Below are 13,119 nucleotides of genomic sequence, written 5' to 3' on the forward strand. Positions count from 1 at the left end.
GTTTTTAATTTTTGCACAGAAATCCCCTCCCCCCCCCTAAAACCAGTTGCCGAGGTATATGTCAAAGTGTACTACCACAGGAGAAGGGTGTTATAGTCTGGCATACAGTCCTTTAGACATTGGAAACATTGAAGGGCTCCAAAAGCTCATTATGGAGCCCATGGAATGAAGCAGCCCAATAAAGGAAACAACCTGATCCATTCAAGTAAGTGTTGGGTTCAATAACTAGCTACTCCCATTGAATACTAATCAAGGCAATTCACAGAGCAAACTGCAGTTGAAGGGTAAAAAGGACGATTTGTCATTTCTGTACACAGGAAATTAATTGCTGTGCCTGCGAGGAATTAATATGCTTGGCTAGTTCGCAACTGCTATCACAACTGTCATTTTAGTGAAGTCTGAGCATGCAAATGACTACGACTACATGTCTGATTTATTCAGCTGGGTCTGTCAAACATAAGGTAGCAACTAGTTCCTCCATGATGGGGAAAAGAACAAAAAACAACCCCGCTTAATGACCCATACCACAGAATGCCAGCCTGTCTCATTTCCATGGTCAGACAGGCCCGTCTTCTTTATAAGTGGTCATTACAAAGTGGTGTTCTGCTTATTCTAGAAGATAACGGCACACAGTAAGAGGAACAAAAAACACACTTTCAATTAAATATATCTGACTGGAATATTTCCCTTTGGTAAATGTGCTTTCGTTGCCACCGTTGGACATCCTCTTTCCTCGCCATTTGTCTCATTGTTGCAAAGCCACAGCACATGGCTGCTGCCAAAAAGTCTTAAATAATGCACCACAAAGCCGACACATACAGGAGAATAATATAATAAATATTGTTTCAGGGCAGTGGTAAAAGTCCAGTTTTTCTGTGCCTTTTTTTATTTATCTTTTGGGAGATGTTAGCCATTGAAGCATACTCGTCCAACTTGGAAACCAAACTTTTGGCTGCTGCTGCCAAAGTCTGCCGGGGCCACGTCGATAATTGGGAGCAGCTCCGCAATCGGAGAATCAATCTCTAGAACAGTCCTTTCTTGGCCTTTGCGGAACTGGAAGAGAAATATTGAAGCCATTATTAAGTTTGCGTGGTTTATTCCATCTAACCAGCCCTCTCTGCCCACTTTGAACTAAATCTATATTCTATTTCTTTATTAAATCAATCACCACGGCACAGCTATTAATAAACACTTTAATTCTTAAGTGTAGTCTGTATCCTTGCACTCACCTGGCAGCCATCATGCACCGCATTGATGAATGGGCTTTTGGCTTGTGTCAGTTCCTCATCGTTGCTGCCACGGAAACGGAGCGCATGCTGGTAGGAACGCGAGCCGCTGTCGAACCAGCCAGCCGAGTTCTGGCAGGTGTACGTGAACTCCTGCTTGGCTGTGGCACTCAATAGCTTCAGGAAGGTCAGCTGGACTACATGCACAGGGCTCCCATCTCTGTCAATGTAGGAGAACTGGATAGCGCAGATAAACACTGTGAGAGTCCCTCCTCTACATTTTCAGAGACATTTATATAACTCTTTTAATAGCGTGACCTTTAATGACAATTTTCTTTGAAATATCACTGACGCACATAGGTGTTCCTGCACATAAAAAGGTGCCTGCGAGTTTTAAAGGAGAAAGAGTGGCAAAAGTAACAGCTTCTCTTCACAGCCAGCAGAGCGAGGGGAAGCAAAGCAGGGAGAAATAAATTAATGCATGAAAAAGAGCGGATTTAGGGACTGTGAGAAAGCCTGTGAATTGCAATTGTGCTGGCAGCTCAGTGTTTATCTGAGAGAGTTAAACGACCTGTGATCGGGTGAACACAAAAGGCAAGAGCCATGAGAGTGATGCCCTGAATGCTAGTGGATGAGATGTTGCCATGCAAGTCACCCTGACGACTCAACTTCTGGCACTGGTGTCATTGCATAAGGTATCATAAATTAATATAAATCAAATGATGCATAGCTTTAGACGCAAACTCATGCATAATAATTGATGTGCACATATATGCAAATACAGTATATGAAGATCAATCTGATTAAGGTCAGCAGTTTAGCTTCTTTTTTTGTTTTTACCTGCTTGCCTTTCCTGTATTGACTGTACCAGCTTCCTGGATTCTCTTTGCTCCACGCTGCTAATTTCACCTAGAAATAGCAAGAAATGAGAAAGGAGGTTGGAAAAAAAAACGTTCTAAGATTAAAGGATATGAGGGGATGAGATGAAAGGCTGATGGAAGATGGAATACTTACCATCTCAATCTTGCTCTCAGGGTAGAGACATGTCTCTCCATCAGCTGTGAAGTTGCAGTAGACTTTGATTGAGTCTTTGTGACAGCCTTGGTTAGGATCAATCCAGAACTCTCCTACAAAAGCAGCACAGACAGGACAATCCATCAACCAGCAAATGCTTGTAAAGTGAACACATCTAAGGGATGACATGCGGCTGGTAGAACAAAAAAACCTTCTGACTTAAAACAACTGGGCGGTCGTGAAACCAAGTTCAAATATGAAGTAATGCTTTAGCTAACCGTCTTTGTAGTCGGGCCGAACCATCATGAGCTCTTTGCAGGTACGTGCAGGACTCTCAAAAGTCCCGAGGGGCCTTCTCATCAACTCCACGTCTGTTTTCATGGAAGATAAGATGGCAAAGACTTCTTCCATTCCCTCAGTGTCCTCCATGGGTTGATCTCCCTGGAGGAACTCCTCCACATTCAAATCATCCTCAGTGGGTGGAGCTGCTGCTCCTCCTCTGCTATCGGAGTTCGCCCGTCGTTTCCGTTTGCCTTCCCTGAGAGGGAGAGGCTGGATCATTGTTGCAGGAGGCCCCTGGTATCATATAGGGGTGAGAAAGAAGCAACGTTAAATGGAAATAGAAGATGATACATTTGGCACAGAGCAGACCCTGTTGTGGATCTTTGGCGAGACTCACTGGGGGTCCTGGGGGTCCGGCAAGACCTGAATCACCTCGGAGACCAGCGGCACCCTTTGGATTGGAAGAAGAGGAGGGCGGGAGAGGGAGGAGGGGCAGTAATTGTACCTTTACATGTACTCTTACATAAACTTAGAGATAATAGTTATGGCCTTGGAAGGCTTCGTGTTCTTGCTAGCATCCTTCTGTTTGATGATTGTCCATATTGTCGATGTGCTCCGCTCGTACTGGCGAGCCAAATCACTTAGAGACAGTGCGGTCACGTTGATCGATAATTTCATGCTTCATCTCCATCATCATGCGTCCTTTTCTTCTCACTGCCATCCTTACCACTCGCTTTCTTTGGGCATATCATTTCACACGCCACAAACAAATCCTATTAAAAGGGCCTGCTGGAAAAATCACACTCATGGCTCCAAAGATGTGGTAAACACAGAAGAGCATTATGATTGTGGACCATGGTGTCATGGTCTCCTATGCGGCTATGGGGGGTGGCTGTTGCCCAGTTGGTATAGAGCGGGTCATCCAATGACCAAATTGCTCCCAGTTGATCTGGCGACACCTTGTGTGGCAGCCCTCGCCCACTCGAGTGTGAGGTCAAATTGCAAAGCGTTTCGGGCACCGCAAAGGTGGAAAGACGCGATGTAAGTGCACTCCATTTACCATTTATTTGATCTGCTTCTCTGACACTGTTTTTCCATGTCTTGCACTGGAGACACACCTGCCAGTCATTTTGACATAAGAAATGTTTGCTACTTAAAACCTGCCCTGTTGACACCCCAGATTATGATATTTGGTCTCCTTTGCCAACTTGTTGTGTTTTCCCTGTTGTTTGCGTATGTACGTATCTCCAGCGACCCTAAGATTTTCTGTCTTGCATATTTTGGTTTGGTTTGTTTGGTGTTGTTGTTTTCCATCTTTTTCCAGTGCATGCCCGCTGCATCGAGTTTAGCATTTTGTTTTGCTGTATTTTGTGTTCACATTTTTCTGGGACCTCAGCCAATTAAAACACTTTTCTAATTTATGTTATTCTGTTTCCACATTTTTTGAATCCATTAGTCAAGTGTTTCTGCTGAACTTTTACTCCTGCTTCTATCTCTGCATTCTGGGCTCCACCAGCGTGATACATGATGCATTTAGGCCAACAAACACCCCTTTTCCTCTCGCATCCAGCATATGCTCCCGACAGCTGCTAACCAAGCTGGATTGTGACTACTGGAATAGAAATGCATAAATAAGAAAGATCGCTGCACTCACCGTTTCTCCCTTTGATCCTTTCTCACCTGATGCACCCTGCACATGGAGAAACGAGTGAGTAAGCAATAAAATGATAAAAGTTATCTAAACTTGGAAGATTACTCAAGCAAACAGCAACCAAATACTACTTAGTTTGTCACTGGAAAGTTAAGCACCTGCTTACAGGTGACAGGTCATGGTCAAAGTCAATATTTTCACTAAAGTTACAATGAGTAAAAAGAGCACAGCATGCACCTCGGATAGAGTCTGTGCTTAGCTCTTGGAAGATGGAATCACCAACTAAATCCCTGAGATCAACATCAAATGTGACCTTTAAATGAGCAGACGGCCACTGATGATCAGCCAGATATTGACGAGCGATTGCGCTGGGTGGTGAAGCCTTTTCTTAAGGGACGGACAACAATCTCAAGTCTTTCTTTACACTTCTTTTGTTTTACACAAGCAGGATATTTGCAAAATGGATGGTTTAAGATTTTATCGTGAAATAAAGGTGTCCAAAACGTGCATCAACATTGTTAAAGCAACAAGGCCTTAAAGCACAAAGAATGTTAAATTGGTTGAAACATAATTAATGTTATACATCAGTCATGGGAAAACACAATTTGAAAACACATTTTCAAGGCTATGTCACTTACTGAAAGTCCAGGTGGTCCTGGAGGACCGGTGGGTCCATGTGTGCCAAATGAACCCTAAATTAAAGATCATGTATACCTTATTAGCGAACCCAACTTCATGTTACTGCATCGATTCCTAAAGACATGTACCTCATCTCCTTTAGGTCCTTGTGCACCATGGCTACCTTGAAGACCTCTATCGCCCTTCTCACCAGGTTCTCCCGGGGGTCCAATTAGACCAATCAATCCACCGTGGCCCTTAAACCAGAGATTTGCGTCATCATCATCATCATCATCACAGTTTCTCAGGGTTTAGATGTGTGGATTGTGTTTCATACTTCAAGAACTAAACACTCACTTTATCTCCATCGTCTCCAGAGTCTCCCTTTAGTCCCGGATGTCCTGGTGGCCCCTGCAAACAATATCAGATGTAATAGGTAGGCAAAGAATTGCAAGTTTTGATTATAACGACTCAAAAAAGAATCTCACAAATGGTCCTGGTGGTCCAATTTGTCCTGGTGGCCCACTTAACCCTTGCTCACCCTACACACACAAAAATAATTATGAATTGAAGATCTGTTTACAGAAAACTGATGCAAACATTTAACACAAAAAACAACAACTAATGACGTAAAAATTCTGTCAGCATATTTCTTGTATGATATTACTTCAAACTGACCGCGGGACCTGGAATGCCTCGCAGACCTTCCGCACCAGGCCTCCCAGGTAGCCCTTGAGGTCCCACTGGGCCCGTCTTCCCCACCGGACCATGGCTTCCTGTTGCCCCCTAGAGAGCATTGAAGCAGATATTAAATTCAGCAAAAGGCCTGTGAAAATCCACAAAGCTTTATTCAAGTTGTTGTTCTTACCTTGGATCCCTTTAAGCCTTCCTTCCCTTCTTTTCCTGCAGCACCTACATGGCCCTGGGATTGAGAAGGACAATATGTTAACTGCACAAACCCACATATTTCCAAACACATCGACAGACACAAACATATAAAGTTTGGTAAGCTCACTCTTCTTCCAGGAGGTCCTTTGGAACCTGGCTCTCCAGATGCTCCTGGAGGTCCCTATAAAGTATAGAAATAAGACTGACGTTAGAACAGAATCATATTTCCACCCGGCCAGCGGAGTAATGAGACGATAGCTCAGTTCTAACATTACAGAAGAGAACCTCAACGTATCACGAAGGATAAAGAATTGAGCACAAGTAGTATTTGTGCTGTCAACATGAGTAGCAAGAAACAAACAAACAAATAAAGAATGCTTACAGCTTTCCCAGTATCTCCAATGTCTCCTTTGGGTCCTGGTGTGCCACCTGCTCCCTAAATTAAAATAGAAAATAAATAAACTTGTCGAAAAATTAATGATAAATAAAATGTAAATAAAATAGTTACACTGATGCCAGGCTCTCCAGGGGGTCCTGCATCTCCCGGAAAACCAATAGGGCCCTAAAGGAGAGTGATAAAATGCAGCAGATGACATTCAAAATCTGATGAATTTGACAAATAGAGCAAGAAAAAAAGTCATTGATCCAGAAAGTTGAATACTCACAAGACTGCCTTTGGGCCCATCATCTCCTGAAGTTCCTCTTGGTCCTGGAGGCCCAGCTGCACCAGAAGGGCCAGTGTCACCCTTCTCCCCGACATCACCTTTAACACCCTGAGGCGCCAGCATATAAAAGGACAATAGATGAATCGGCAAAGGGAGACAACGATGACAAAGCGAGGTTTGACTGACATAGAAAGGCCGAACGGCGGCAATGTGACTCACAGCACTTCCGAGCTTTCCTACTCGCCCAGGGTCTCCAGCTTCTCCATCCTCACCCTGGAAGAGAAGGGATGTCAGGTAAGAGACAAACAGCACCCAAACCAATACATGCTGTCACAAAAGCCCACACACAAACCATTTCTACTGTATTTGTATTTATGTAGCGAACAGACATGCTGACCTTCTCCCCTACAATACCAGGCTGACCGACTCCGCCAGGTATTCCCTGTTGGCCCTGTGTCAGGAAGAGAGAGAAGTGCGTCCACCAAGGGCGTGATTTTTCAAAGTCAAGTCCGAGTTGAGGTACATCTTTGTCATGTTTGCGGGCAGATTTTGCTAAATGACATCCAAAACAGGCACAAACGCATCACAACAAGAGGGAAGATAGTCAGGTTGGCTAGGGTACATTTTATGTCACTATTGGTTTGTTTGTTTTTACATGTGTATATGTATGCACACTTGTGTGCATGCACATGTGCCACCGTAATGTGCGCTGGGTCATGGGATGGACCCTAAAACCATGCTACAAGGCTTCTGTTCTCAATCCTCCCTCGCCATCCCATCCACAGTTCCACTTTTATGAATCCCACCATTTCTGCCCCACTGTGTTTCCATGCTTCCTTGTAATGCAGCACTGGCATGGCTTATACAGCTCGCTGCTAAATAATTGACCATTGTGTGAGGGCTGCAGCGAGAAGGCCGTTACAAGAGGTTCTTAGGGATGATAGTCTAATGCTTCTTAATTATTCATAACACAGTAAATATAACTCTCTCCAGGGATTATATCCTAATACTCTTTAATAATTCAAATTTGAAAAGCAGAGGAAGGTCCGCAGCAGGAATTCTTCAAAGGAACTATATGAGGAAATGAGGGGCTGGGAAATAGAGGTGTCTGCTGTGTGCAAGGAGAAATGTAAATTTCGTTAATGCTGTGTATTAAATACAAGTCCTCTTGATTCTTAAGTATCATGGGTCCCAGATGCTTACAGCTATCATCATTGGAACATACTATATCTGATACCTAATATTCGCACAGGGTAATATAGTGTTACATTTGTGAAAGTGAGATGATGGAATAAAACTCAAATAATAATAAAAATAAAAATAAACACCTCCCTAAGTTATTTTAAAAATGCAAGATAAGAAGAAATAGAGACAAAAACAATGTCAGAAGGATACCAGAACATTCTAATAAACATCTCATTTAGCGTACCTCTGCCCCAAAAGGTCCCTGAGGGCCTCGTGGGCCATGCTGTCCTGGAGGCCCCTGTGTGGCAAGAAAGGAAATGCTTCCATTAGGGTCCGAGCGTAAGAAGGATACGCTTCGATAAAACACCAAGGGAAATGTGACTGTTGTAAAGCGGCATGTGAGTAAGGGCTGAGCCGTGGCCTCGCAAAATAAATGAGGGTTAGAGCCCATGCTTATGCAATGTCCCAAGAATCTATGATCATTACTGTAGTGGCACGATGAAGACACGTCATTACTATACAACACAGGCTCTGACAAGCCCCCGCCCCCCTCCTCAGCCCTGCCTCAACCCCTTTGCTCTATCTTATTAATAAGAAAGCTGTAGCCTTTGAGACAATGTTCTCTCAGCCACACTGATTGCATGGGATTTGACTTTCTTGTGCGGCTGAAGAGAGAGCCGAGCAATTAATCCCGCGGTCGGCTTCAGTTTCCGTCGAGTCGAGGTTGAACTGTATTCTGAATCACTCTGAAGTTTTGGAGGGAGATGTTGCTCTGTAAAAATGTCAAGACTAAAAGATAATCTGCCCGTTGGACTAGAGGACGCGCACATCCTTCTGGCGGAGAGATACGTGAGTATTAAAGGAGAGAATTCTGTGATCTGCAATGCTCACACATGAATGAAACTTCCCCACTGAGTTTTTCAGCATCCCTCCTCTCCTCTTGTTCTCTCTCAAACCTAATCTGGCTGTGGAGAATCTTGTTGAGCATGCGTTCACGGTTGACGGCGTTGCGAGATGACTGTCACAAAGGAGGATGCTCATTAGACAGCCAAGTCTGAGGCTAATCTGATTAGCAGCTGTCACACTGTCTTCTTGCTCACAATCACCGCCACACCTCTTCCCTCCATTCCACTGCTCCACTGCCTTTTGCTCCTCACTTGCCTTTTTCCTTTTTACATGCAGGACCATCTCTTCATTCTCTGGACTAATTTATTTTTTTTTGCAAGTGGAAGCCTTGGTCTATCTTGTAATTCACACTAAACCATGAAGAGCAATCGAGTATTGGAAAGATGGCTGGAGACTGTATGTTTAAAATTTGTTACATTTCCTCTTCAAGTGGTTGTCATTTCCAAAGATAATCTATCATAAGTAAAACAGATTTGTAGTACAGACATGAGGAAAACAAAGAGCATCTGAACTAACACATATATTAACAGCTGCTTAGCTGTGCCAATGAGTAACTCTCATTGCTTTTTCAAGACTGAATAGTGAAATTGTTTCATTATATTGTACTCTGTTTCTATTATATAATATTGAGGGAAGATGACATGCTTTCTACACTAATATTTGGTGGGTTAGGGTCATTACCAACACAAAAACTACAAAAATTAAACAATCCAGTCAATCCTTCGTAGTAAGTAAATCAGTATTTTCACTCTAAGAATTCAAAGTCAACAAATTAACAGATTGATCTGTTAAGTCACTGCTGACTTTTCCAATGAATCCATGCAGGTATTGTCTTCTGTTTAGTCACTTTTTTCCAACAGATTCAAAGGTGAAATTGACTATAAAAGTTGAGCTCCAATATCAAACAAAGACGAGTCAAAGTCAGAGGCATCATGAAGTAGAGTGAACGATGTCTGAGAAGTGCCGTTGGAAAGCACTCGAGACTAACTCTGAATACAGCGTACGAGAGACGAGAGTGTTTTATATGCTGCGGTTGCTGAGAACTTACAATAGAGCCAACATGCCCGCTTTCTCCTTTCTCCCCTGATTGACCTGGCATTCCCTACAAATGCAGAATGGTGATCATCAGACTCTCAGGCAGGAAACGAAACTTTATGCGCACTCATAAAAATGGGATATCAGAGATGAGTAAAAAGAAATACAATGGGTTTGGTGTTTTTACCTGTAGTCCAGAAGGACCAGATACCCCATTAAAGCCTCTGGTTCCTTCATCTCCTTTTGCCCCGTTCATGCCCTGTTGCCCACGAGGACCTGGTTCACCATCTACACCCTGAAATATACGGACAATTTAGCACTGTGAAGTCAATTTATTATACAATTGCATTGCTTTAATGTTGTAACATACTTGAAGTCCTGGCTGGCCCACAAGTCCTTGAATTCCAGCAGGTCCTGTGGGTCCCTAAAGAATAAAGAAGCACGGGGGGGGGCATAATGAAAACATCTTTGTTCTGCCAACACACTGTACATTTACAGTTATTGCAATAAACCACCTAAATTAGAAGCCAGTTTGTCCTGAATAGTCGTACTCACAGCTTCTCCTTTGTCACCTTTGCTGCCCTTCTGGCCTGGTCCTCCTGTCTCTCCCTGGAGAGTACATGTATATTATGAACATACATAGTCAGTCATAATCAGACTATACCAGTAAATATTTCTGGGCAGTGTAGTGACTACCTTGTCTCCATCCTCTCCTGGAGGCCCAGGAGGGCCCACAAGTCCTGGCAACCCAACATGTCCCTGCTCCCCGTCGTTCCCATCGGGTCCTATAGGTCCCTTATCTCCCTAGAAAAAGGATGGGAAAACTCTGCTCATCTATCAAATGCTATAATACGTATTATCTTCATGGAGCAGCGTGACGCTGATCAATTAATCATTACAAAGGAGGAAATTCACACCAGAGGAAGCATGCATGAGATCTCGTCCACATTTGCCCCGTCCTATATTCTCTTTCTGTCACCTTTTCTTTTGCTTTCTGTCTCATCACACATTCCAACCTGAGAGCAAGATCTTTATCACCCAGTGTCGGGAAGTGATGGTAGAGCATGTTCCCATGGACACTAATGCCTATGAAACATAATTAGCAATGTTCCATATCTTACTGCAGGAGTGTCAAACTCATTTTCTCCAAGGGCCACATTAGCATTATGTTTGCCCTCCAAAGGCCAAATGTAAACTATAACAGTAAAAAAAAATTATAAATGTAATGTCATTTAATGTAAAATAAATGTAACTACTCCTTAACATGCTATTAAATAACTTTTTTTTCCAACTCTTTACCCACGTTAATTCCAATAAAATATTCAGTTTTGATATCACTTTTTGAAAAGGTTGTAACTTAAAAATGGTTAGAGATAAAGCCATACTGTAAATGAAATGAAAAATCATAAGTATGAACCAAAGTTTGTGATGGGAATAAATTAGCACATCTAATAATGTGGAAAAGTTCCATTCAAATGCAATCATTACGCAGGAACAAAGATAATCGATACAAAATCAAAGCAAAACCAAAAAGCCACCACCTTCTCTTGTCATGGACCAAACCAAAAAAAACAACCGAAGTGGGCAAGATAAAGAGCATGCAGAATATGTAGCCGGCTACATATGGAGCTGTCCAGTGCTGATCTTGAGCACCACATGTCGCCGGGGTCAACATGTCAGCACATGCTGGAAAAAACAAAAAAGTTCAAATAACTTTCAATAGTCACCGCCTGCAGATTATTCATTTCCTGACTGCAGCGTGTTGCTATTGTTATTGCCATGTTGCTGAATTGTTCCATTTGATCAGTTCACTCCTTAAGTTACAAACATTGCATATTCAATTGTATAGTTGTAAAAATATATGGATAGATTATTGCTGTTATTATAACATAAATCCTTTCAATTGATAAGGTTAAGAAAACCACACTACTCCATCGATCAATAATCAAACTTACTCAAGTAAATAATATTAAACAATGAATAAAGAAAAATATCATCCAACACAAGTTATGGCATTAACTTTGTTCGAAACTCTTTTGTCACAGTTGAGAGGGGCAGAACTGCAGTACAACCAACAAATGTGGGCTGTTAAGAACACGTGTGACAGATGCAGCATTTTACAAAAACAAATGTCTGCACACAGCTCTCACGGTCCACAAAAATGACTTGGAGGGCCACATTTGGCCCCCGGGCCTTGAGTTTGACACGTGTCTTACTGGTTCGCCCTTCTCTCCCATTGGCCCAGAAGGTCCGACACCTCCTGGTCGACCCGGCTGGCCAATGGGGCCAGCTGACCCAGCAGGGCCCCGCTCTCCAGTCGCACCCTGGCAATAAGACGAGATCGAGAGTTGAGGTGAGTGTGACTGTAGGTGATTAAATGATCACCATGGAATAAAGCCGCCTTCGTCCAATTCTATAGATGACAGTAGCTGAGAGTAGGAGACACAGATAAAAAGAAAAATGACTTACAACAGGTCCTGCAACACCAGGTTGGCCCTCTCCTCCCTTCAGCCCTACAGGACCCTGTAGAGACAATTTCCTCCATTAAAAAAAATATAATGCAAGTAAATTAGAGTAAAATGCTATAACATTTCACTTTCATTCAAGTAGTAAGATGTAATAATTTTACATTTGGTTGGGCCACAATTTAAGAGAATCCCGTATTGGCCGTGTGTTACCATTGCCCCAGGTGTTCCTCTGCTGCCTCTGAAGCCTTGGAGCCCCGCAGGACCACTTTTCCCAAAGGTTCCTGCCGGACCTGGGTCTCCCTAAAAAAAAAACATACATTCACAAATACACATGTGACCATAGCCAGAAGGTGAGTAGCCAGAAGAAGTCGTAAATCGCACAAAACAGCAAGTCATACCGAGGACCATTCATCTTTTATGAGCCGTAACGCGCTCAACGGTGTGACGTTCACTCTGTTATTTATTAGGAAGTTAGAGGAGAGGATGCAACCCAGGAGATAAGGTAGTCAGGCAATGCTGAGAGAGTCCTTGTGATTTATCTAATATAATAGTTTTTAGAGTTACAGCGATTATCATTAACAATGGCAGTTAATAATAAAACCCATATTTAAGGCTTCAAAGGGGTCATCTCGAAAACCTCCAAGGATTTTTTTCCCCACTCTCCCATCAAATTTTATGAAAAATGGATGTGTAATTTTGCATTATCCTGCAAATGGACAAACAAACATGACCTCCTTGTTGGAGGCATTAAGATGATGCTGATAAGAAATCATGATCTACGGATCATGAATGTAACCTCTCACCTTGGCGCCCTCTTTACCGGCAACTCCCGGTAAACCATGCTCGCCTGGCGGTCCCGGTGAGCCCGGATGGCCTCTGTCTCCATTTGGCCCTGTCTCGCCAGATTTGCCCTGAAAGCATTAACGTTGCACAAACATCCGTCACAGAACTGTTATCTCAAAAATAATAACCCACAACATTTGCTGATCTTCTTACCTGTGGTCCAACAACACCTGGAGGACCTGGGTGTCCATTCTTCCCTTGGAAGCCCTTCAGAATAAGACAAGTTAGTCTGGTGAAAATCATTAAAGTGGTTAAATAGTCAGTGGGATGCACAGTTTGCGGTGTTGACACGTTATCCACACTGACTCTTAATGCTCTGTTAACTGATGATTTCTTAG

The 13,119-nt window shown here is 42.9% G+C and overlaps 1 protein-coding gene across 1 annotated transcript in view; it reads right to left on the minus strand.

Moving 5' to 3' along the window:
- Nucleotides 1-906: 906 nt before the first annotated feature.
- Nucleotides 907-13,119, minus strand: part of col5a3a (collagen, type V, alpha 3a) — a 39,973-nt gene continuing 27,760 nt past the window's right edge. The window contains exons 38-67 of the mRNA XM_068749846.1: nucleotides 12,935-12,988; nucleotides 12,742-12,849; nucleotides 12,149-12,238; nucleotides 11,940-11,993; nucleotides 11,687-11,794; nucleotides 10,167-10,274; nucleotides 10,026-10,079; nucleotides 9,841-9,894; nucleotides 9,658-9,765; nucleotides 9,484-9,537; nucleotides 7,774-7,827; nucleotides 6,742-6,795; nucleotides 6,564-6,617; nucleotides 6,345-6,452; nucleotides 6,188-6,241; nucleotides 6,062-6,115; nucleotides 5,807-5,860; nucleotides 5,660-5,713; nucleotides 5,470-5,577; nucleotides 5,280-5,333; nucleotides 5,149-5,202; nucleotides 4,941-5,048; nucleotides 4,812-4,865; nucleotides 4,177-4,212; nucleotides 2,920-2,973; nucleotides 2,519-2,816; nucleotides 2,241-2,353; nucleotides 2,067-2,135; nucleotides 1,230-1,463; nucleotides 907-1,053 (exon numbers count right to left, since the gene is read on the minus strand). Of these exons, the coding sequence (XP_068605947.1) occupies nucleotides 907-1,053; nucleotides 1,230-1,463; nucleotides 2,067-2,135; nucleotides 2,241-2,353; nucleotides 2,519-2,816; nucleotides 2,920-2,973; nucleotides 4,177-4,212; nucleotides 4,812-4,865; nucleotides 4,941-5,048; nucleotides 5,149-5,202; nucleotides 5,280-5,333; nucleotides 5,470-5,577; nucleotides 5,660-5,713; nucleotides 5,807-5,860; nucleotides 6,062-6,115; nucleotides 6,188-6,241; nucleotides 6,345-6,452; nucleotides 6,564-6,617; nucleotides 6,742-6,795; nucleotides 7,774-7,827; nucleotides 9,484-9,537; nucleotides 9,658-9,765; nucleotides 9,841-9,894; nucleotides 10,026-10,079; nucleotides 10,167-10,274; nucleotides 11,687-11,794; nucleotides 11,940-11,993; nucleotides 12,149-12,238; nucleotides 12,742-12,849; nucleotides 12,935-12,988 (2,607 nt within the window). The remainder of the gene's footprint in view (nucleotides 1,054-1,229; nucleotides 1,464-2,066; nucleotides 2,136-2,240; nucleotides 2,354-2,518; nucleotides 2,817-2,919; nucleotides 2,974-4,176; nucleotides 4,213-4,811; nucleotides 4,866-4,940; nucleotides 5,049-5,148; nucleotides 5,203-5,279; nucleotides 5,334-5,469; nucleotides 5,578-5,659; nucleotides 5,714-5,806; nucleotides 5,861-6,061; nucleotides 6,116-6,187; nucleotides 6,242-6,344; nucleotides 6,453-6,563; nucleotides 6,618-6,741; nucleotides 6,796-7,773; nucleotides 7,828-9,483; nucleotides 9,538-9,657; nucleotides 9,766-9,840; nucleotides 9,895-10,025; nucleotides 10,080-10,166; nucleotides 10,275-11,686; nucleotides 11,795-11,939; nucleotides 11,994-12,148; nucleotides 12,239-12,741; nucleotides 12,850-12,934; nucleotides 12,989-13,119) is intronic.

Source organism: Brachionichthys hirsutus, chromosome 16, assembly GCF_040956055.1.
Source record: "Brachionichthys hirsutus isolate HB-005 chromosome 16, CSIRO-AGI_Bhir_v1, whole genome shotgun sequence".
NCBI lineage: Eukaryota > Metazoa > Chordata > Actinopteri > Lophiiformes > Brachionichthyidae > Brachionichthys > Brachionichthys hirsutus.